This window comes from Somniosus microcephalus, chromosome 12 (assembly GCF_052327205.1).
Source record: "Somniosus microcephalus isolate GS21.2 chromosome 12, FLI_Smic_1.0, whole genome shotgun sequence".
NCBI classification, from domain to species: Eukaryota; Metazoa; Chordata; class Chondrichthyes; order Squaliformes; family Somniosidae; genus Somniosus; species Somniosus microcephalus.
The window spans coordinates 62,223,351-62,245,093 of NC_140998.1; the positions used below are offsets into that span (position 1 = coordinate 62,223,351).

At 44.3% G+C, this 21,743-nt stretch overlaps 2 protein-coding genes across 11 annotated transcripts in view; one reads left to right on the top strand and one right to left on the bottom strand.

Annotated features, from left to right (window-relative positions):
• Positions 1-4,942, bottom strand: part of nemf (nuclear export mediator factor) — a 170,576-nt gene extending 165,634 nt beyond the window's left edge. Inside the window, exon 1 of the mRNA XM_086002947.1 lies at positions 4,839-4,942. The gene's annotated coding sequence lies outside the window, so the exon portion shown is untranslated. The remainder of the gene's footprint in view (positions 1-4,838) is intronic.
• The window catches only part of mok (MOK protein kinase), a 187,162-nt gene that overhangs the window by 6,984 nt on the left and 158,435 nt on the right, over positions 1-21,743 (top strand). For 2 of the 10 annotated variants that reach the window (XM_086002953.1, XM_086002949.1), the window contains exons 1-3: positions 5,017-5,180; positions 5,438-5,552; positions 7,468-7,557. In XM_086002953.1, coding sequence (XP_085859079.1) covers positions 5,174-5,180; positions 5,438-5,552; positions 7,468-7,557 — 212 coding nt within the window. In that variant the 5' untranslated portion in view covers positions 5,017-5,173. Of the gene's footprint in view, positions 1-1,569; positions 1,634-5,012; positions 5,181-5,437; positions 5,553-7,467; positions 7,558-21,743 lie in introns of those variants that run through there. The other 8 variants (XM_086002956.1, XM_086002955.1, XM_086002954.1 and 5 more) reach the window with 8 other exon arrangements.

The following is a 21,743-nucleotide window of genomic DNA, read 5'->3' on the forward strand; positions in this document are numbered from 1 at the left end:
GCCGCCCGTCATACTGGACACTTTGGTGCCCATTTTACGCTTGTAAAATGGACGCAACGTCACTGAATTTCTAGGCCACAGTGTCCAGGTAGTTGGAAGGATTTCTATATGGGCTTCCACTTCTCACATACTAAAAATTGGAATTATTCACATGCTGTGTTCACTGAATAAAGATATATGTTTGAGAAGCTAAGGTTCCAAGCATTCTTTAGAAATAAGATCAATTCCCTTTTTGTACTTGGTCTTTTACCATTTCCTGACACATATTGACAGTGATGTGGGACCTCTGATGAGAGGTTAAAGAGAATAATTAAAATTAACAATCAATACTTTATATTCAATATGTGGTAGTCTGGCTTTATTTTTAGACAGAAATTCATTATCTGCTATAAATTTATTGAAAACAATATATCATTTGACAGCAATGTGCTGATAAATACATCAGTGGTGAAGTTGACCATAATGTCTTATGACGCAGCAGATTTATTTTTGGAGATATTTGTTATACCTCATTGGTGGAAAATATGGCCTAGAAATTCAGTAGGCTTTGCGCCCACTTTTCGCCCAAAGAGGGTTTCTGCGCCAGTGTAAGAGGGTGCGCTGATATTCAGCGCTGCGGTAATGGCGGCGGTAGCCGGTAGCGCTCCGCCGACACCGATGACGTCATCAGTGTGCGCAGTGCCCCGGTTCCGCCCCGCTTCCGGCCCAAACCCCATATTTAGTTGCGGCCGCCTCTTCTGCAGCGGCCGCAAACAGCGCTGGAAAAACGGGGCCGTACTGCTGCGCTACTGGGGCGCTTTAAGGTGGAGGTGCGGCCGGCCGCTTTTTCGGCGGCCGCCTGCCCGCACCTCCCTCCCCGGCCTCCTACACCACCCCCCCCGCGGCATTGGTGGTTGATTCCCGCGAGCCCGGCACTTCTCCGTGGTGCCGGCTCATTTGCCGGCAGAATCCAGCGGCGATCTCACGGCTGCAGGCAGCTCCTCCTTAAGAGAAGGAGGAGGCCTGCAGTACCCCAGCCTGCCGCACCACATCGGGTGGCGCAGCGGCAGCTGGAGCACTGAAATTCACTTTCAGCGCCCCAAGCGGAGGCGGGCACACCCTGGAACAGTGCCCGGTTCCGACTTGGGGCGCTAAAAGTGAATTTCTGGCGGGCGCAACTGGCTCCGCGCGCAGCGCTAACTTTTGACCGTTAGCCTGCTGGCGGGCCTTAACTGAATTTCTAGGCCTATATCCTTATCTCTGTGGCTTGTACTGTTGAAAGATGATGTAATAATAAACTGGTATGACCTCATGGACTGACTGTCTGAATGGTCTGATGCGGATAAATTTAACAGATTTACCCTCTGAGAGAAATTAAAAAGTTATAACTTCACACAAAAGAGAAGCCAAAGAGGTCCACTAGAGAACTGATAATGGACAGAGGTAGATTTCAATACAGTAAGGAATAAGAATGAGAGGGTTTTGAACTTCAAAATACCTTGTTGACTTTTACAAACCTACTGTAAATGGAATTTTTAGTGACGAGTGAAGCAAAACAGTTTATGGACGAATTACTTCAGGGTCTTAATAATAACTACTTTATATCATCTTTTACATTTAGAGGACCAAAACACCAGGAAACGTTGCTTCTTAGGTAAGTACATACATAAGCTTACGTACAGAATAGAGAAGTGTTGTGAGACAGGACATATTTATTTTATTTTTTAATTCACTGTCTTTTGCTGTGAATTTCTTGGTTAAATGTCAGATGAATGAACACTATACGGCACTTACATAAAGGATCATACACAAAATATTTAAGTGAATGGGAAGCGCAATAAGAAACACCCTACAGAACTAATTGTCAACCAAAGTAAAGGGAAATAAATTCCCTGGATTGACCTTGGAGCCAATAATGCGATGCTCGGCATCAGGGGCAGATGACCCATATCATTAGACACTGAAGCCTGCTGTGCATCCATTGCACATACGATACATTGCAGGTTGGGAAAGCCAATTTGGTGCTGAAGACCTGTGCACCATCATTAAGGGAACAAAAATTATATTTGTAAAATATTCTACTTGTATATTGTGTAACTGAACACTAGTGGGCCCCCTGACAGGAGCAAGAATATTGTATCAATTACACTCCAGGGTCTCCTCTCATATTGGAATTATTAATGGTCTGGAATTACGGCGGTGGGTAACAACAGCAAACTAACAGCTTTTGCTATTATTAGTTCGCTGTTATTACCCCTTTGAAACTGATCGCAACTTCAAGATGTAGTGCTTGCGCATCTAAACATGGAAAACCTAAAGTTGCGGTCAGTCATTCACTACTCTGACACTGCACTGTGGCAACCCCTCCCCATAGCCGGCAATCACTGTAATCAGTGAAACTGATGAAAATTTGGGCTTTTCCACGGTAATATCACTGTTAAATATCTGCACTCCTCTAATTCTGCCCTCTTGAGCATCCCTGATTTTAATCGCTCAACCATTGGTGGCCATGCCTTCAGCTGCCTAGGCCCTAAGCTCTAGTTCCCTCCCTAAACATCTCCACCTCTCTATCCCCTTTAAGACACTCCTTAAAACCAACCTCTTTGACCAAGCTTTTGGTCCTCTGCCCTAATTTCTCCTTATGTGGCTCGGTGTCAAATTTTTTGTCCAATAACACTCCTGTGAAGTGCCTTGGGACATTTTACTACGTTAAAGGTGCTATATTAATACAAATTGTTGTTGTTAAATATCCCATTAAAAGTTAGGCCTTGTTGAATTAGGTGTAACTGGGGTTTTAACAGCATATTGATTGCTAAACAAATGTTATGACCCTGAAAAACTAATTTTAATTTTGTGGAGTGTCAAATTTCTCCATAATGATGAAATTACAATTTTTAAGAAATTTATTTTAAAAAATTAGATTTTATAATTTTTGTTGATATTTATTTCAGGTTTATCTTTTCCCCATGTGAGAGCCCCAATCTTTGTTTTGCTGTCTGTAACATTTTTTAAAAGTCTGAATAAAAGCAACATCTTTACTTGCTGGTTCCATGTCTGTGAGAATTCTGCATTGTGATTGGCTGCTTAGACAGCTTGTTGCTGTCCCAGCAGCTCACACTAGGGATTCCCCACTATTCTACACTGACCTGACTTACGCGTCGAGAAAGGCAAACTTCTCGCCAAACAGATTGCGAGATCTTTGTGGGCAGCTTTCTTCGGGGCCAGCAGCGAACATCTTTGCTTCACCGCTGACCACAAATTCCAGGCCTATATCTAGAAATAATTCAGAGTCTGAAATAAAAACAGCCATGACATTACCACACCACCTCGAATGTTTACTGGCTGCAGAGGATGCAATGAAAATGTGCCAGAACTGGAAATTCCCAAAGTTAGAGAAGTAACTTCTGCACTGTGCGTTCTGTGTTGATTCATCAAGTCAAAAAATAGTGAAATGTTTGATAAATTTTACGCACTGGAAGGGAAAGTGCGGAGTTTGATGACTTCTGATCTCCACCAAAAAAATCACACATTTCTTCGCACTTAAAAAAAACTCCCGCGACATGTGCATTTTTCTTTCATTTTTAAGATGTTATATTGTATTCACCTTTTTAAGATGTAATTTTAAAGATGTTATACTGTATTTACCCTTGATGTAAGATGTTTTTTGAAATTTAGGCAAATAAAGGTTGTTATGCACCAGACCAGCCTTGATTTTTGTTGCTTTTGTTGCTTCACGCAATTTGTGAGTTTGTTCCAAGTGGTGGCAATTAAACAAGTTGCACTGGAATGGAAGTGAATAAATAATTGAAGAAAAAAAAGGGTATAGGGAAAGAGCAACGAAATTAGGCTAAGTCAATAACTCAGAGAGCTGCTGCTGGTGCCAAGAACCAAATGACCTTCTTCTGTATTGTAAAATTCTATGATTTCCAGTTTTGAAGTCTTGATATTCTTCTTGCTTTCACTCTCTCCCCAGCAAGAGAATGCTTGGAGGCATGACTATGCCAGCACCCACTACGGATGCAAGTATCAAACTCTGTTAAACTTATAGGGCCTACAGTTTTAACAGAGTGCTTTCACTTACATCATACCATCTGGAATAATCCCACCTACCCATTCTGTTGCTTTCTCACTCTCCAGGCAGAGAAAGCAAGAGAAACATGATACAGGTGCCCACGGCAAGGCAGACTTTGAAGAGGGATGATAAAAAGAGACACATAGAAAGCAAGGTAGAGAAAAAAGAAAATAAGAAAATGCAGGAAAGAAAGAGCATGGGAGAAAAATAATTGAATGCCACTTTTACACTTATATCTGAAGATGCAGTTTGGGCTCTATTTTCACAGTGATTAGCAAATCATTGCAAAGTTAAGGAAGGATGGTAGTAATTGGTAGAGATTGTTTTTAGTGTTAAAAGCTTATGACATTTGGTGGGGCGTCATACCATATTAATTTTATACAGCAATTGGTGCCCATTCATTCGGGTGTGTGAAATCGCCTTATCTTATGATTTTTGATGAGACGGTTGCCTGAAAGCAATAACTACCCCATAAATATCGGGAGACTCGGCCACTCTAATAATAACTGTGTGGTGGAATCAGTGACCGGGCACTGCAGCATCAAATGGCGATATCACATTGAACTGGGACGAAATCAGACGGGCTGCTCAACGCGGGGCCCAGCTGATGGATGGAGCTTGCCGCTTTAAGCTGTGTTGATGCTCTTGGTGCAGGGCAATGCCTCCCTCCACAAAACAGCAACCACCCCCTTTTAAAATGTTGACCGTTCACTTTTAAAATAATATACAATCAAACGGTTGGCTTGTATCAACTGTGAGGAAACAAATAATAATTCCCCTGACTTACGAGGGGAAAGATGAGAGGTCACAGCATCAGAGGTTAGAGAGCTGAGCAGGCGGGTACGGAGGATTGCGAGAGTCTGGCCTTGGCGCACCTGGCCATGGCTGACCTGACAGCCGGCGCTGGCAGGCCCCTGGTGCTTGAGCTGTTGGCGGGTGGGGTCAGAGGGCAGGCGTGCCTGGTTTCCAGGGCAATGCCGCTGTGAGATGGCGGCCGTCTGGCGGCTTCTCCTCCTCGCCGCCCGAATCCCCTTCACCCGTGCGCAACCTTGCTGAGATTTTACACTGGAAAAGAGGATCGTACCGCGGAGATGACTTCACGCTTCAAGCCACGAGCCAACGATGAATAGTAAGATATTTGCTTAAGATAGAATGGTAAACAGCCGAGAAACGCGGCCATAATCGGTCACCCTTCCACGGAGATGGTCTGCCATCTTGTGCACACCTGGGTATCACAGTGTGCAAAACAATATGTGAAGATTTGTTACCTGCTGGCTCAAAGGACACGGGATGTACCTGTGACAATTAAACATCGGAGGGGTTCAGATTTGTTGTGATTCTGTGTTGCTTTGTATAATTAAATACTGTCATTTCTTTTTTTTTAAGAATATCGACTAGTAGCTAAAATAGGCGAAGGGACATTTTCAGAGGTCTGGAAGGCACAAAGCTTAAAAAATGGGACCTACTACGCCTGTAAAAAGATGAAACAACATATGGAAAGGTAAACCGTTTGTGAAATTGCCTTATTTCCGATAGCTTAATATGTTGTGAAACCTCACTTTTTTTATTCATTGTTTCTTTAAATCCTAGAGTTGTCTTATTTGAACTAATATTCGAATCCAGTAGCAAGTAATTATTTATAAAACAATTCCTATATATTTGATATAAAACCTTGTTTATACGTACTGTTCTAAATATTTTCTTTTTAAAAGCTATCATTGCAATTAATTAGAATATGTTTTGACTAGTAAAGCCTAGTAATCAGCAATATATTTTAAAATCATTAATACTTTTTGTTACTGGCAGTATTTGTGTATGGAAGGTATACGTGGTTTCCTTAAATTTCTGTTGTGAGCTAGAAATGGTGGCATATGCTTGTTAAATCAACTGCCTGTACCAACAGAGCTCCCCAAATCAGTTCCAGCCTTCCTCTACCCAAGTCCTGACTTGGCTCTTATTGAGTCCTGTTGCTGCCATAGTAAAAACTGAACTAATTGAATATGGCTACATAACGTATAATGCAGCTGCAGTTAGCCATTTCAGCTTTTAGTATAGAAACAACAGGACTCAATAGGAAGCATGGGGGAAGCTTGGGTAGGGGTGGTGTGGGAATGACATGGGGAGCTGTATTGGAATTTGGATATGGACTGGGAACAGAGAGGGGAAAACCAGGTAGTAGCGTTTGGGGGGGTGGGGTAAAGTTACAGAATGGATGGGGTGTGGGGTCGGGAGAGAGGGACATCATGCAAACATGGACTGGAAGGGTTGAGGAGGTATACAGTGCCAATATGGACTAGCGGGAAGAGGTGGAACACAGTGTTAGCAGGACTGGAGGGGGTGAAGAAGGACATAATGCCAGCATGAACTTGGTGGGTGGGTGGCAGGGAGGGGACAGTCCCAGCATGGGTTTGACTGGAAGGAGCCTCACTTTGAAGAACTACCTTCTGGTTTCTTTTGGTACATTCACCTAATAGTGCATCTGTGCACTGTCTTATTCCATGATGGTCCATTAATACAGCAGGTTGTTTCCTGCAGCCCCAGTATGCAGTAATAATTGCAGCAGATAACCTTTTTGCATTCTGTTTTTCAATTTCTTCCACAGGTCAGGGTCCCAAACTCTTTCCCCTAGCCTCTAGTTCCCAACCTTTCCCCCTTGACTCCCTCACAGTTGCGGAGCCAGTGGTGAGTCATGGCAGCCCCAATCACTTTTAGATTGGCTAATTTTGTATGTCCAGACTCGACCAAAAATTGACTGCAAATAATTTACTCACTCCCGATCGCTTGCTGTTTTGAGTCTGATGTGAATGGCAACGCGGCACTGGAGGACATTGTCGTAGCTGTGCTGTGCTGTGCCAAAATCGTCCAAATCTGGACTTCAACCCACCCTGCCCCAATCCTTCGACCCCTTCGGCTGACTGTGAGCTAGTGGATTTATCTAGTCTTCCTGGTCTGTATAGCTCATTTACTAACTAAATAAAATCACTGAGATCAGGGGCATATGTTTTGTGTGTTTTAATTGGACATTGCACTCCAAAACATTGGAAAAATGAACCAAATGAAGTATCAAAAATCAACATTTTCTGGGGAACTGCACCCAAACCCAACCCCCCATCTAAATAATTTCTCATCTATAATGTGCAGTATAGCCACTACACCACTGGGTGACATTGCACATTAGACACAAATGTAACCAGTATAAACAGTTTAAAATGCAGTAAATTTCTACAGGCAAACTAAGCCATTTATACTGCTTAGAAAGACATGAGAAAATAAGTTGTAGAAAGTAGTAGAATTTTTGAGGTTCGGTTGATAGTTATAAACTGTGTAGTTTCATGCTCGTAGATTATATCTGAACCAATCAGCCACATAACAAGCTCCCAGATAACCATTGTCCTCTATTCAAATTTTGTAATTAGCATAGAGCAAGTGAACAATCTACGTGAAATTCAAGCTATGCGCAGACTGAGCTTACATCCTAATATTCTTCAGTTACATGAAGTGGCCTAGTAAGTATTGCTTCATTGATGCGTATTATAATTAAATATATTTATAAAACAAAGTAATGGTTATAGATCTGACTGCTTTATACCTTCAGTTGATTTGAATTTTGCCTACTAAGCAAAATGCCTGAATCTGAGAAATGTTTTGCATTTTCATGAAGCATGGCACCAATACTCACCAACAATGTATAAATAACCTCTGTTGAATGCTGTAAAATATTTTGAATATTTATTTTTATGCTGTGACTCTTTACTCTCAGCTATGCATACGGATTTTCTGATTATTTCTAGTCAATGGATACAATATCTAGTCCATAGTTTCCTTGCTTGGAACTACAGTATATACAGTAGAAGGTTATTCTAACAAAAGAACTTACCTCATTTTTTAAAGTGAGCTATTATTCTAGAAAATCTTTAGATACACAAGGGATTTACTGATTCCACTATGCTAATAACTAATAAATATTTCTATTCATGAGCCATCAGGGGGGCTGCCAAGAAGAATTTTAAGTCAAAACCAGGACCTACTTTTAGGTTGACTTGACAGAGTGTAATGTTTTGTAGAATAGAAGTATTAAATATGTAGCAAGTTCTTTATAGGAATGAGCCAGAGTGGCAATTATGCCTCTGCGAAGCAACTTAAAGCTGCAATATAAATGCAAGTTGATGTCGTTGTAATGAAAAACATAACCTGGTAATAGAACTGGAGAAGTTAACAGCACAGAAAGAGGCTATTCAATTAATTGTGTCTGTGCTGCCTCTTTGCTTGTGCAATCCAAAATTAATCCCACTGCTTGCACTCTCCCCATACCTTGTATCATCCTCTGCTTAGATAGTTGTCCACTTTTCTCGTGAAAGGTACAATGGTCTTTGCCTCAACCACTTTCTGTGGCAAAGGCATTCCATGTTGTCAACAACACTCTATGTAAATAAATTTATTTTAACCTCTCTCCTCACTCTCTTAGTGGTAATTTTAAATTGATAACCCTTCATCACTGACTCCTCAACCAGAGGAAATAGTATTTCCCTGTTCACTCTATCAAAACTTTTCAGAATTAAAAAAAAACTTCTATTAAATATCCTCTTGGGCTTCTTTATTCCAGTGGAAGTAGTCCCAGTATTTTGTCTCTCCTCATAACTATATGTTTTTATTCTTGGTATCATCCAGGTGAATCTACACTGGTCTGTATGGCTTTAATGTCCTTTCTATAATGAGGTACCCAAAACTGCACTACTCTAATTATGATCTAACCAGTGTTTTGTGTAATTTCATTACTCTTGTACTTCATACACCTATTTATAAAATGCAAAATTCTATTGTCCTTTTGATGGCTTTATTTACCTGCACACTCACATTTAGGGAATTCTGCATTTTGGACCCCTAGCTCTCTCTGTTAATCCAAATTCTCAGTGTCTTTCTATTAAATGTATGTTCCCATTACTCATTTTCTCTCCTTAAATTATTACATCTTACTTAACTACATTAAATTGCATCTGCCATATGTCTTCTGCTAACTTACTTTTGTCTCCCTGAAATTCTCTGCAGTCCTTGCCAAACCACCTATGCTTGTGTTGTCAAGTATAGGAAACACAATCTCAAAATTTGCTAAGTCCAGATCATCTATATATCAGTAATGCCAACTCTCGTGATTTAATCGTGAGACACGTGATTTTTAATGGAAATCCCCATCACTCATGATTCACCTCAAAAAACTTGTGCTTTTCCTTCGCAAAGCATAAAGGAGGCGTGACCGTGCCAGTAAGACTGATTGCCCCTGCAGGAATCCACAGCAGGGGGCGATGCCGGGGCGGGCCTCTTTACCTTAGCAGTGACTGATTCGGGGGGGAGGTGGGGGTGTAGGGGGCTGGGCTAACTGCTTGCCCGCTGTTCCCTGTTGCATTGATTGGCTCCGTGACCTTGGACCCCTTCCACCTCCTTCTCGCGAATGACAAGAGCTCTCACTCATGATATCTTGCACCTCTTGCGGGATTGCTGTGGTAATGGAGAGGCAGTGTGAAGAGGCTGGAGCACAAGGTAGGGCAGCGAAGCAGCCAAGGACGGTCGAATAGAAGAATCCAACTTCTGCTCGCTGTCAAGTGGCTCCTTTTGACTCATGTGCAGGAGCGCGACCATTAAGTGAGGGCTCATCTTCCACAGTCAAACAGCCCGTACTGTTGGCCTCATGCACGAATAGGTACTTGAGCGAAGTACAAGGAAATGGTCAACTCTCGTGGAATTGCAACCCAGAAAGAGTTAACAACATCTAGAGAGAAGGGAGGTGGGGGGAAATCCCAGAGGTGATTGGAATAAGACAAACTGTGCTTTGGATAAGAAAGTACCTATGTTTATATAGCCAAAGTGCTTCACAGCCACTGAACAAACAAAATTACTTTTGAAGTACGGTAAATGTTCTTATGCAGGTAAGTGTGGCAGCCAATTTGCACACAAATAGTAATGACATAAATAACCAGTGTTTGGATGAGAGATGGGTGTTGACCAGGACACCAGGAGAGCTCACCTGCGCTAAGAATTGTGCTATGGAATCTTTCACATCCACCTGAACTGGCAGATGGGCCCTCAGTTTGACAACTCCTTCTCCCAGTACTGCACTGAAGTGTCAGCCTAGACTAGGTGTTAGCTGTGGATCAGTGGGTAGCACCCTTGCCTCTGAGTCAGAAGGTTGTGGGTTCATAGTCCCACTCCAAAGACTTGCGCACATAATCTAGGAGATGCTGTCTTTAGATATGTGGATAGGGTGGGAGGAGGCTCGTGTGTAGTATAAACACTAGCATGGACCTGTTGGGCCGAATGGCCTGTTTTTGTGCTGTACATTCTATGTAATTCTATCGTGAAACATATTTTACGGTCAGAGTGGAGCCTATCTTTTTTTGGAACCAAGTCAAGTATTGAAGCCTTAAATTATTCCGGATTATGGAGAGACCAGCGGGCCTTGACCCCCCAGCAGCACTGAGTCCTGAGCCTAGTGAGGTAGGAGCCCAGGTCAGGGGTACTGTAATTTGCTGCCATGTACTAGCTTCAAATAAATTAAAGGTTTTCTGACTCCAGGTTAAAGAGGAATCTACTAATAAAGGGTTTTCAAAATTATGAACAGTTTTGAGAGAGTAAATAGTCAAAAGATTGATTAGTGAATTGGTAACAATCGTAATTATTAGTATGAAAGACAAATTTGGAAATGTTTTCACACAGGGTTGTTGCAACATAGGGTGCTTTAGGGTGCTTTACCATGTGGCTATTGAGATAAGCACTGTAACATTACTTAGAAGGAAATTGGGTAAGTATTTGAAAAGGAATTAATACAAAATCGTATGGGTAAAGAAAATGGGATTAGGATAGCACTAGTTGAAAGGTTAGCGCCATAATATGGCACAATGGAGTAAATAGTCTCCATCACTGCTAATTTTATAGTTCAAATTAAAGTTGGATGGACAGGCTCGGTTTCTAGAGGGATGAGCTTTTATGGGCTGAATACCTTTGGTTGGCAGTTGCAGGGACTGCATTGCGGGTGGTTGTGCTGAGCACCAGTTGAGGGGTGGTGATAACGGGTAGGATTTTAAAAAAGTTTTTTGTAAAGCATTTATAGATGCAGTAATATCGTTTTTGTAAAGAGCTGTGACCTGTTAGAGATTAAATAAAGCCACTAATGAGGTTTAAGAAAGAAAGATTTGCATTTATATATCGCCTTTCACGTCTACCAGACGTCCCAAAGCACTTTACAGCCAATGAGGTACTTTTGAAGTGTAGTCACTGTTGTAATGTAGGAAAGTTTATAAATGAACTGCCAATCTATATTGGTTTATGTTTGAAAAAAATAGCAACTCATGATTTCTTACCAAATCTCATGATTTTTAAGAGTTGATCTCATGATTTATGAAATGGTGGGGTTGGCATTACTGGGAGTGTGATGGAATACTCTCCACTTGCCTGGATGAGTGCAGCTCCAACAACACTCAAGAAGCTCGACACCACCCAGGATAAAGCAGTCCGCTTGATTGGCACCCCATCCACCACTTTAAACATTCACTCCCTCTACTCCAGCGCACTATGGCTGCAGTGTGTACCATCTACAAGATGCAGTGCAGCAACTCGCCAAGGCTTCTTCGACAGCACCTTCCAAATCCACGACCTCTACCGGCTAGGGCAACGGCAGCAGGCGCATGGGAACACCACCACCTGCATGTTCCCCTCCAAGTATCACACCATCCTGCCTTGGAAATATATCGCCATTCCTTCATCGTCACTGGGTCAAAATCCTGGAACTCCCTACCTAACAGCACTGTGGGAGTACCTTCACCACACAGACTGCAGCGGTTTAAGAAGGTGGCTTACCACCATCTTCTCAAGGGCAATTAAGGATGGGCAATAAATGCTGGCCTTGCCAGCGATGCACACATCCCATGAACAAATTAAAAAATATATATTATTTTGTCTCCTTATCTAAGAAAGGACATACATGCCTTCGAGGCGATGCAACGAAGGTTCACTAGATTGATTCCTGGGATGAGAGGGCTGTCCTATGAGGAGAGATTGAGTAGATTGGGCCTATACTCTCTGGAGTTTAGAAGAATGAGAGGTGATCTCATTGAAACATATAAGATTCTGAGGGGGTTTGACAGGGTAGATGCTGAGAGGTTGTTTCCCCTGGCTGGAGAGTCTAGAACCAGGGGGCCTAGTGTCAGGATAAGGGGCCGGCCATTTAAGACTGAGATGAGGAGGAATTTCTTCACTCAGAGGGTTGTAAATCTTTGGAATTCTCTACCTCAAAGGGTTGTGGATGCTGAGTCGTTGAGTATTCAAGGCTGAGATCGAGATATTTTTGGACTCTAGGGCAATCAAGGGATATGGGGATCAGGTGGGAAAGTGGAGTTGAGGTCAAAGATCAGCCATGATCTTGTTAAGTGGCGGAGCAGGCTCGAGGGACCGTATGGCCTACCCCTGCTCCTAATTCTTATGTTCTTATATTTGTCTTGTAGAACTAATCTTGTGTTGTAAGGATGACGTTCATTTGCTCTAATCAAGTGCAGACCACACACAGCAGTTTCCTTCAAAACTCAGAACCTCACTAAAGATGTATCTGCATGCACATGCCCAGTATTGTGCACATATATTTGCATGCATGATAGCACTTCCAAGTTTTGGAGAATGCCAGAGTACCGGTGTGTGCAGCCAATATTATTAGACCCACACCAATATCTGTCAACGTGAGGGTTCTACTAAGTAAAAAATAAATGAGAGTATAGATGTATGCCACAAAACACAGTGGATTCTGTAGCACTGTATCAACTTCAAGTGTAACTAACGCAATGCTCAACCCTGCAGGCACTGTGAAGAGTGGCACATCCTCGTAAATCTACCCTTTATTTCTTACTTCTGTCAATTTTCTAACCTCTCCTCCCTTTGTGAAGTTCTTGCTGCGGTATGGTGCCATTGGTGCTGGCACTGTTCAATATCAGCTAGTTTTCATATGTGAAACTAGTGAGTGTTGTCAGACTATTTGACCTTCGAGGCTATGACAAAATAGGAGAGTTTTTGACTTTATTTCATACAGTGTTTTAAAATAGTTGGAGTTAAAATGGTAGCTGTCTTTCTTTACCAAATTTGAAAATAGAGGCCAGAAAATGAGATGTCTGTAGGACCAGACCAGGTTGATTGATCTGGAAATTAGTCAGGGTACAAGTCCTTCTGGATTCTAATTACATTATACATAATCAAGACATCAGTAGATATGTGAGCAGGTACTCATTTGCATCCTCTATTGAAGGCCTACAAAAGACTTTTATCCAAATGTTCTGTTGCTTATCGAATTGTATAAGGTAATAAGTTCTTAAAAGTGTATTTTAATCTATTGTGGACTGATACTATTTTTATTGTTTTGAAGCATTGCTTGCTAAGTTTCATGCTGTGTCTTACTGCTTCTATGTATTAGTAAATTTGTAAATTAATCTAGTGTCATCTGTGGCTCAGTGGGTAGCACACTTGCTTCTGAGTCTAGAACAATTGTGGGTTCAAGTCCCACTCCAGGGACTTAAGCACATAAAGCTAGGCTGACACTCCAGTACCGTGCTGAGGGAGTGTTGTACTGTCAGAGGTGCTGTCTTTCGGATGAGACATTAAACCGAGGTCCTGTCTGCTCAGGTGGATGTAAAAGATCCCATGGCACTATTTCAAAGATGAGCAGGGGAGTTATCCCTGGTGTCCTGGCCAATTTATTCCTCAGCCAACATAACAAAAACAGATTACTGTATCTGGTCATTATTGCATTGCTGTTTGTGGGAATTGGCTGCTGCGTTTCCCACATTACAACAGTGACTGTACTTCATTGGCTGTAAAGCGCTTTGTGATGTCCGGTGGTCATGAAAGGCGCTATATAAATGCAAGTCTTTCTTTCTTTAACTATTAGTTTTAGCCTTTGTGCCTTGGAGATATAAGTGGTTGGCATCCCATGTGATCTCTAGTGTGTAATACCAAAATGAGAGAATTATTAATCGTGATTGCAAATTTTAATTCATATAAGAGGCTATCTGCTTATGGAAACTACCTTTTTTGCTGTGAACAGAAGAACTAAATTGCTGGGAGAAAGTCCAAGCTATAACAGCAGCATTAAGCTACCCATACATATGCATTTACAGCAGAAGTTGTTGAAAAGTGATCATAAGCAGGAAGCCTGACGAAATTTCCTCTTCAAAATCCAGAGGCAGAAAAGTGGCAAATGGAATTCAATCTGGAGAAGTGTGAAGTAATGCATTTGGGGTGGGCTAACAAGGCAAGGGAATACACAATAAATGGTAAGACACTGAGAAGTGTAGAGGAACAGAGAGACCTTGGGAGTGCATGCCCACCGATAAGGTGGTCAAGAAGGCATATTTTCCTTTATTAGCCGAGGCATAGAATATAAGAGCAGGGAGGTTATGCTTGAACTGTATAAACACTAGTTAGGCCACAGCTAGAGTACTGCGTGCAGTTCTGGTCACCACATTACAGGAAAGCTGTTATTGCACTAGAGAGGGTAGAGAGGAGATTTACAAAGATGTTGCCAGGACTGGAGAATTTTAGCTATGAGGAAAGATTGGATAAGCTGGGGTTGTTTTCTTTGGAACAGAGGAGGCTGAGGGGAGACATGATGTTTCCCCTCAGCCTCCTCGAAAAGACAGGCAGAATGGAAAAGGAGGGGGGTAGCCCTGATAAAGGATGACATAACGACAGTAGAGAGAAAGAATCTCGGCTCGGAGGATCAGGAAGCAGAATCAGTATGGGTGGAGATAAGGAATAAGAAGGGGTGGAAAACACTGGTGGGAGTAGTATATAGGCCCCCAAACAGTAGCTATACCGTTGGACAGAATATTAATCAAGAACTAGTAGGAGCTTGTAACAAAGGTAATGCAATAATTGTGGGGGACTTTAATCTTCATATAGACTGGACAAATCAAATTGGCAAAGGTAGTCTGGAGGACGAGTTAATGGAATGCATTCGGGACAGTTTCCTAGAACAATACATCATGGAACCAACCAGGGAACAGGCTATTTTAGATCTTGTATTGTGTAATGAGAAAAGGTTAATTAGCAATCTCATAGTAAAGGATCCTCTGGAGCACAGTGATCATAATATGATAGAATTTCACATTAAGAAACTAGAGTCTTAAACTTAAATAAATCTAATTACATAGGTATGAGGGGCGAATTGGCTAAGGTAGATTGGAAAAATAGATTAAAAGGTATGGCGGTAGATAAGCAGTGGCTAGCATTTAAAGAAATATTTCATAATTCTCAACAAAAATACATTCCATTGAGAAACAAAAACTCCACGGGAAAAGTGATCCATCCGTAGCTAACTAAAGAAGTTAAGGATAGCCTTAGATTGAAAGAAGAAGCTTATAATGTTGTGAAGAATAGTAGTAAGCCTGAGGATTGGGAGAGTTTCAGAAACCAGCAAAGAATGACCAAAAAATTGATAAAAAGGAAAAAATAGAATGAGAGAAAACTAGCAAGAAATATAAAAACAGATTGTAAGAGCTTCTACAAGTATGTAAAAAGGAAGAGAGTAGCAAAAGTAAACGTTGGTCCCTTAGAGGCTGAGACAGGAGAAATTATTATGGGGAATAAGGAAATGGCAGAAACGTTAAACAAATATTTTGTATCTGTCTTCACAGTAGAAGACACAAAAAGCATACCAAAAATGGTGGGGAACCAACGGTCTAATGAGAGTGAGAAACTTAACGTAATTAATATAAGTAGAGAAAAAGTACTAGAGAAACTAATGGGACTAAAAGCTGAGAGTAGGGATAAACGGGTCTTTTTCAGGTTGGCAGGCTGTAACTAGTGGGGTGCTGAAAGGATCAGTACTAGGGCCTCAGCTATTTACAATCTATTTTAATGACCTAGATGAAGGGACCGAGTGTAATATATCTAAGTTTGCTAATGATACAAAGCTAGGTGGAATAGTAAGCTGTGAGGAGAACACAAAGGCCGCGATTTTGCCGGCGCTCAGAGAGGCGGGTCAGAGGTTAAAGTGTTATTGATTGACGGCGGGTCCCGAACCCGCCATCAACCCGCGTCCAAACAATTTTCCCAAGAGTCAGGTTCCCGATTTGCAAATGGTCCCGACACCTAGCGGCGGGAAACGGAATAAAGGCAATTACCTGCCTATTAGCAGGTACTTGTCAGAAGTTTTCAGCTTATTTTTGGGTTTTCCAGCTTCTGGGTCGGGTATCCCGACATCTGGACACCACGCCAGGTAAGTGTGGTGTTTTGTGAGGCTGGTGTAATGTTTGTGAAAAGATGACAGCTGCAGAAGTGGTGTGAAGGATGCAGTGTTGCACATGGTGAGTTTCAGAGCAAAGAAAATGTTGGTTACTGCATTTTTAATACATATACAGATTTGTTTACCTTACAAGTTTTTAAATCCAATATATGCCCAGTGCCACCTCATTGGGAGAACCTCTCTCACCAGTGACAGATCACTTCTGTCACCTCACCTGCAGCTGCCATCTATTCCAGCATATGGAGGGAGTCATTGGAGAGCCTGGGTTCAAGAGTTCACCTTTATAGAGTTACTAGCTGAAGTGTCCGGCGGTGCCGAGGGATTTTTGAGGGCATGTTGTTGTTGGAAGAGAGAGAGAGAGAGAGCGACTGGGGGGAAGAGAGAGAGCGACTGGGGGGAAGAGAGAGCGCGACTGGGGGGAAGAGAGAGCGCGACTGGGGGGAAGAGAGAGAGCGACTGGGGGGAAGGGGGGGAAAGGGGAGGGGGGAAAGGGGAGGGGAGGGGGGAAGGGAGGGGAGGGGAGGGGGAAGGGGTGAAAGGGGAGGGGAGGGGGAAGGGAGGGGGGGAGGAAGGGGAGGGGGATGGGGGGAGGAAGGGGGGAGGGGGGTGGAAGGGGGGGAGGGGGAGGAAGGGGGGAGGGGAGAGAGGAGGGGGGAAGGGAGGGGGGGAAGGGGGGGAAGGGAAGGGGGCGAGGGGGGGAAGGGAAGGGGGGAGAGGGGGGAAGGGAGAGGGGAGGAGGAGGGGGAGGGGAGGGGGGAGGGGAGGGGGGAGAAAGGGAGGGGAGAGCCAGCAGACCCCCTCCCCTCTGCCGGCGATGGCTCCGCTGAGCTCCGTGCCGCCCCACGCACTGACATGCCGAGCGCAGCGCCCCGGTCAGCCCGAGCCCCGCCCTCCTGAGGCCGGGCCTGAGGCGGCTTGAGACGGCTGATTGCGGCTGGCCGGACCCGGTTGCCTTGGTAACCCTCCTCCCCTATCCGCCTCCCGATCTCCGGGCCTGGGCCTGAGCGGCTTGAGATGGCCGATTGCGGCTGGCGAGCCCGGTTGCCGGGGTAACCCTCTCCGCTCCCCCTCCCCTCCCGAGCCCCGCCCCCCCCCCCCCGCTAACCTGCTCGCTTCCCTCTGGCCGCGCTCTGTGTGGAGGTGCACGTGCGCCGTGCAGCGCAAGCGCTAGGAGCTTGCAGTGAGCGCAGCCAGCCTTTACCAAGACGGCTGGCCGCTGGTTCGGAATCGGGCCCAGCGGGGGGGGGTGGGAGGAGCTTGCCACAAAACAATTGCCTAGGGTCCAGCATGGCTGACAAAAGACGCCCAGGCTTCGAGGCCTACCTGCAAAAACGGGGAAAGGTAGGAAAATTAATGAGATTAGATAAAAGATTTAGAAAGTAATTAACTTTTTAAAAAAACAATATGTGTTTTAAAAGCAACTTTTTTTTTTAGAGACGCAGAAAGCGGGAAAAAGAAATGAAAAGTTTGGAATCAAGATGGCGGCGACTCAGCTCGGTTCAGAACGATAAGGCCCGCCCACACACGCACCAATTGGTCGACCGTCAGGTCACCGAAGCGTAGGATTGGTCAATCGTCCCGTCACTCGACTCTAGGAGGGCCTGCCTGCACGCGCCAGGAACCCGCCCCCGCCATGCAGCGATTGGTCGACCATCAGGTCGCTCGACCATACGATTGGTCGACCTTGACGTCACTCAATGCTAATGAGCAGATAATGAGCGGAATTTTGAACGTTTTTTGGATACCGCGGGCACAATTTTTGTCTCACCGAAACGTAAATACGCTTACAACCGTTCTGGAATCGTAAGCTTTCTTTTGATGTAACACACGTGTAGGTACGCTCTATAACTTTTGATTGTATAGCCGGACAGAGAGACAGAAAGAGAGACATACCGTTTTATATATATAGATAGAGTTATACAGCACAGAAAGAGGCCCATCGTGTCCGCGCCAGCCATCAAGCCCTGTCTATTCTAATCCCATTTTCCAGCACTTGGTCCGTAGCCTTGTATGCTATGGCGTTTCAAGTGCTCATCTAAATGCTTCTTGAATGTTGTGAGTGTTCCTGCCTCAACCACCCTTTCAGGCAGTGAGTTCCAGATTCCAACCATCCTCTGGGTGAAAAAGTTTTCTCTCAAATCCCCATTAAACCTCCTGCCCCTTACCTTGAAACTATGCCCCCTGGTTATTGACCCCTCTACTAAGGGGTAAAGTTCCTTTCTATCTACCCTATCTATGCCCCATATAATTTTGTACACTTCAATCAGGTCCCTCCTCAGCCTTCTCTGCTCGAAGGAAAACAACCCCAGCCTGTCCAGTCTCTCTTCATAGCTGAAGCGCTCCAGCCCAGGTAACATCCTGGTGAATCTCCTCTGCACCCTCTCCAATGCAATCACATCCTTCCTATAGTGTGCAGTTCTGTTCCAGCTGTGGCCTAACTAGCGTTTTATACAGCTCCATTATAACCTCCCTGCTCTTATATTCTATGCCTCGGCTAATGAAGGCAAGTATCCCATATGCCTTTTTAACCACCTTATCTACCTGTCCTACTGCCTTCAGGGATCTATGTACATGCACACCAAGGTCCCTCTGATCCTCTGTCCTTCCTAGGATCCTACTATTCATTGTGTATTGATGCGCCATCAATTACTCAAAAGACTGAAGTTGAGCGAGTAACAATCAGGCTTTTATTAACTAAAGAATGAAGGTCTTGTCTCGAGTGGTCGACCCGTCCAGAATACTAAGGGACTGGGAGGTAGTCACTTATATACCTGGAATAGTGGGAGGAGTCAGCCGAGGCATGTCCAGACCTGTACCTAGTGGAATACACATACAGACACAGACAGGTATGACAGTGGTTTACCACATGTATTCCCTTGCCTTGTTAGTCCTCCCAAAATGCATCACCTCACACTTTTCAGGGTTAAATTCCATTTGCCACTGTTCTGCCCATCTGACCAACCCATCTATATCGTCCTGTAGCCTGAGGTTTCCCTCCTCGCAATTTACCACTCCACCAATTTTCATGTCATCTGCGAACTTACTGATCATACCTCCTACATTCATATCTAAATCATTAATGTACACTACAAACAGCAAAGGACCCAGCACCGATCCCTGCGGTACACCACTGGACACAGGCTTCCAGTCACAAAAACAACCTTCGACCATCACCCTCTGCCTCCTGCCACTAAGCCAATTTTGGATCCAATGTGCCAAATTGCCCAGGATCCCATGGGCTCTTACTTTCTTGACCAGTCTCCAATGTGGGACTTTGTCAAGAGCCTTACTGAAGTCCATGTAGACTACATCGACTACATCAACTGCACTACCCTCATCCACACACCTAGTCACCCCCTAGAAAAATTCAGTCAAATTAGTCAGACATGATCTCCCCATGACAAAGCCATGCTGACTATCCCTGATTAATCCCTGCCTCTCCAAGTGGAGACTATTTCTGTCCCTCAGAATTTTTTCCAATAATTTCCCTACCACTGATGTTAGGGTCACTGGCCTGTAATTCCCTGGTTTATCCCTTGATGTAAGAAAAAGGAGGCTTACCATCAAGTAACTTTAAAGTAAGCTTTAAGTAACTTATAAACACACTATATACAAGAGAGGTCTTTACCATGCCTCTGGTAGAAGCCTCTTACAATACTGAACAGACCAGTATTTATACCAGTCCAACAGGAAGTGACACATGACAGGAAGTGAGGTATGTACACAGTTCATAGTTCACAGTTCACAGGGAGTGATGACATAACTTCCCGGAAGTTATTATTTTTATCACATTCTTCCCTCCTGCAGGTTTAGGAGGCTGTGGTCTACCTTTTGGTCCGCAGCCGCCGAACAAGGAAGAGTCGCACCCGTTTGGATTCCCGTCGTAGAGGGTCGCTGGTCCGCTTACATGCGGTTGGCCATTGGCCAGAGTCCGTGTGGCCTGGATTGCCCTGTGAAGGGTCGGGGAGATCATGGCTTCGAGTACGAGCCCCAATAGGTTCAAAGTCAGACTGCCTCTGTTCAGAGGGAGGTGCAGAGCTGGTCTGTGGCAGACCAGTACTTTCATGCGTGGTACTGGGAGGGTCGCAACCTTGAGCACGGGGTTCTACCGGCACCAAGCTAGTTGGTGTCCGATCAGGATCCTGGAGAGGGGTACCCGATAGGTCCCAAGAGTTTCCTGGTGAAATGCCATCACCCGATGTCCCACTAGGTCCTGGTGGGCAGGGAGCCAGATCCCGTAATGATACGGTAGATTCTCGGCCGTCGGAATATCGTATGTTTGCATAGGTGGGGTTGGCATCGGTTAGTTCGACCTCGTCTACAAGAGGGTCATTTTTAGACGTCCGAACGTATCTTCGGAGTAATACAGGTCCAGGAATAGTTAGCCATGACGGGAGTGATGTCCCATGAGATGAGCGACGCTGGAATCCAAAGAACCGCTCATGAGGTGTAGTATTTGTGGCTGTAGAAAGCAGGGACCGTATAGAGTGCAATGCATCCGGAAGCACTGTTTCCCATTGCTGGTCTGGTAGGCCCCGAGATCTTAAAGCGAGACGTACGGAATTCCAGATGATACCGTTATACCTCTCTACCTGCCCATTTCCGATGGGATGGTATGGTGTTGTTTTGCTTGTAGCAATTCCCCGTTCTGAGAGGTAGTCCTTGAGTTCCCTCGACATAAAGGATGGACCCCGATCTGAGTGAATATAAGCCGGCATGCCACAGAGAGAAAATACCTGCTCAAGGCAGCAGATTACTGTGGACGCCAGCATATTGGAGCAGGGGAAGGCAAACGGAAAACGTGAATATTCGTCGATCATGGCGAGCAAATATGTGTTCCGAGTTGAAGAGGGCACTGGGCCCTTAAAATCGATGCTAAGTCGTTGCATCGGTTGGGTTGCATGTATGAGTATACCATCTGAGGGGCGGAAGAACTGAGGTTTTAATTCCGCACAAAGCCGGCATTCTGAGCATATTTTCTTTACATCTCCAGTGGAAAAAGGGAGATTCCGTGATCGTACGAAATGTAGCATGCGCGTAACGCCAGGATGGCACAAACCATTGTGGACATCCATGAGGGTGGAGGATGACATAGTGGAGCAGAATGCCCGTGTGAGGGTGTCCGGGGCCACATTCTCCTTGCCAGGCCGATAGAGAATGGTATAACCAAAAGAGGCCAGTTCCATCCTCCAAAGTTGTATTTTATTATTCTTAATTTTGGTTCGTTTTCGATTATCGAGCATGAAGGCGACTGATCGTTGGTCCGTGATCAATGTAAAGTGCTGGCGAGCTAGAAAATGGTTCCACTTCCGTACTGCCTCTATGATGGCTGTGGCTTCTTTCTCAACCGGAGGATAATGTAGCTCGGCACCTTGTAAGGTCCTGGACATAAATGCTACAGGACGACCTTCCTGA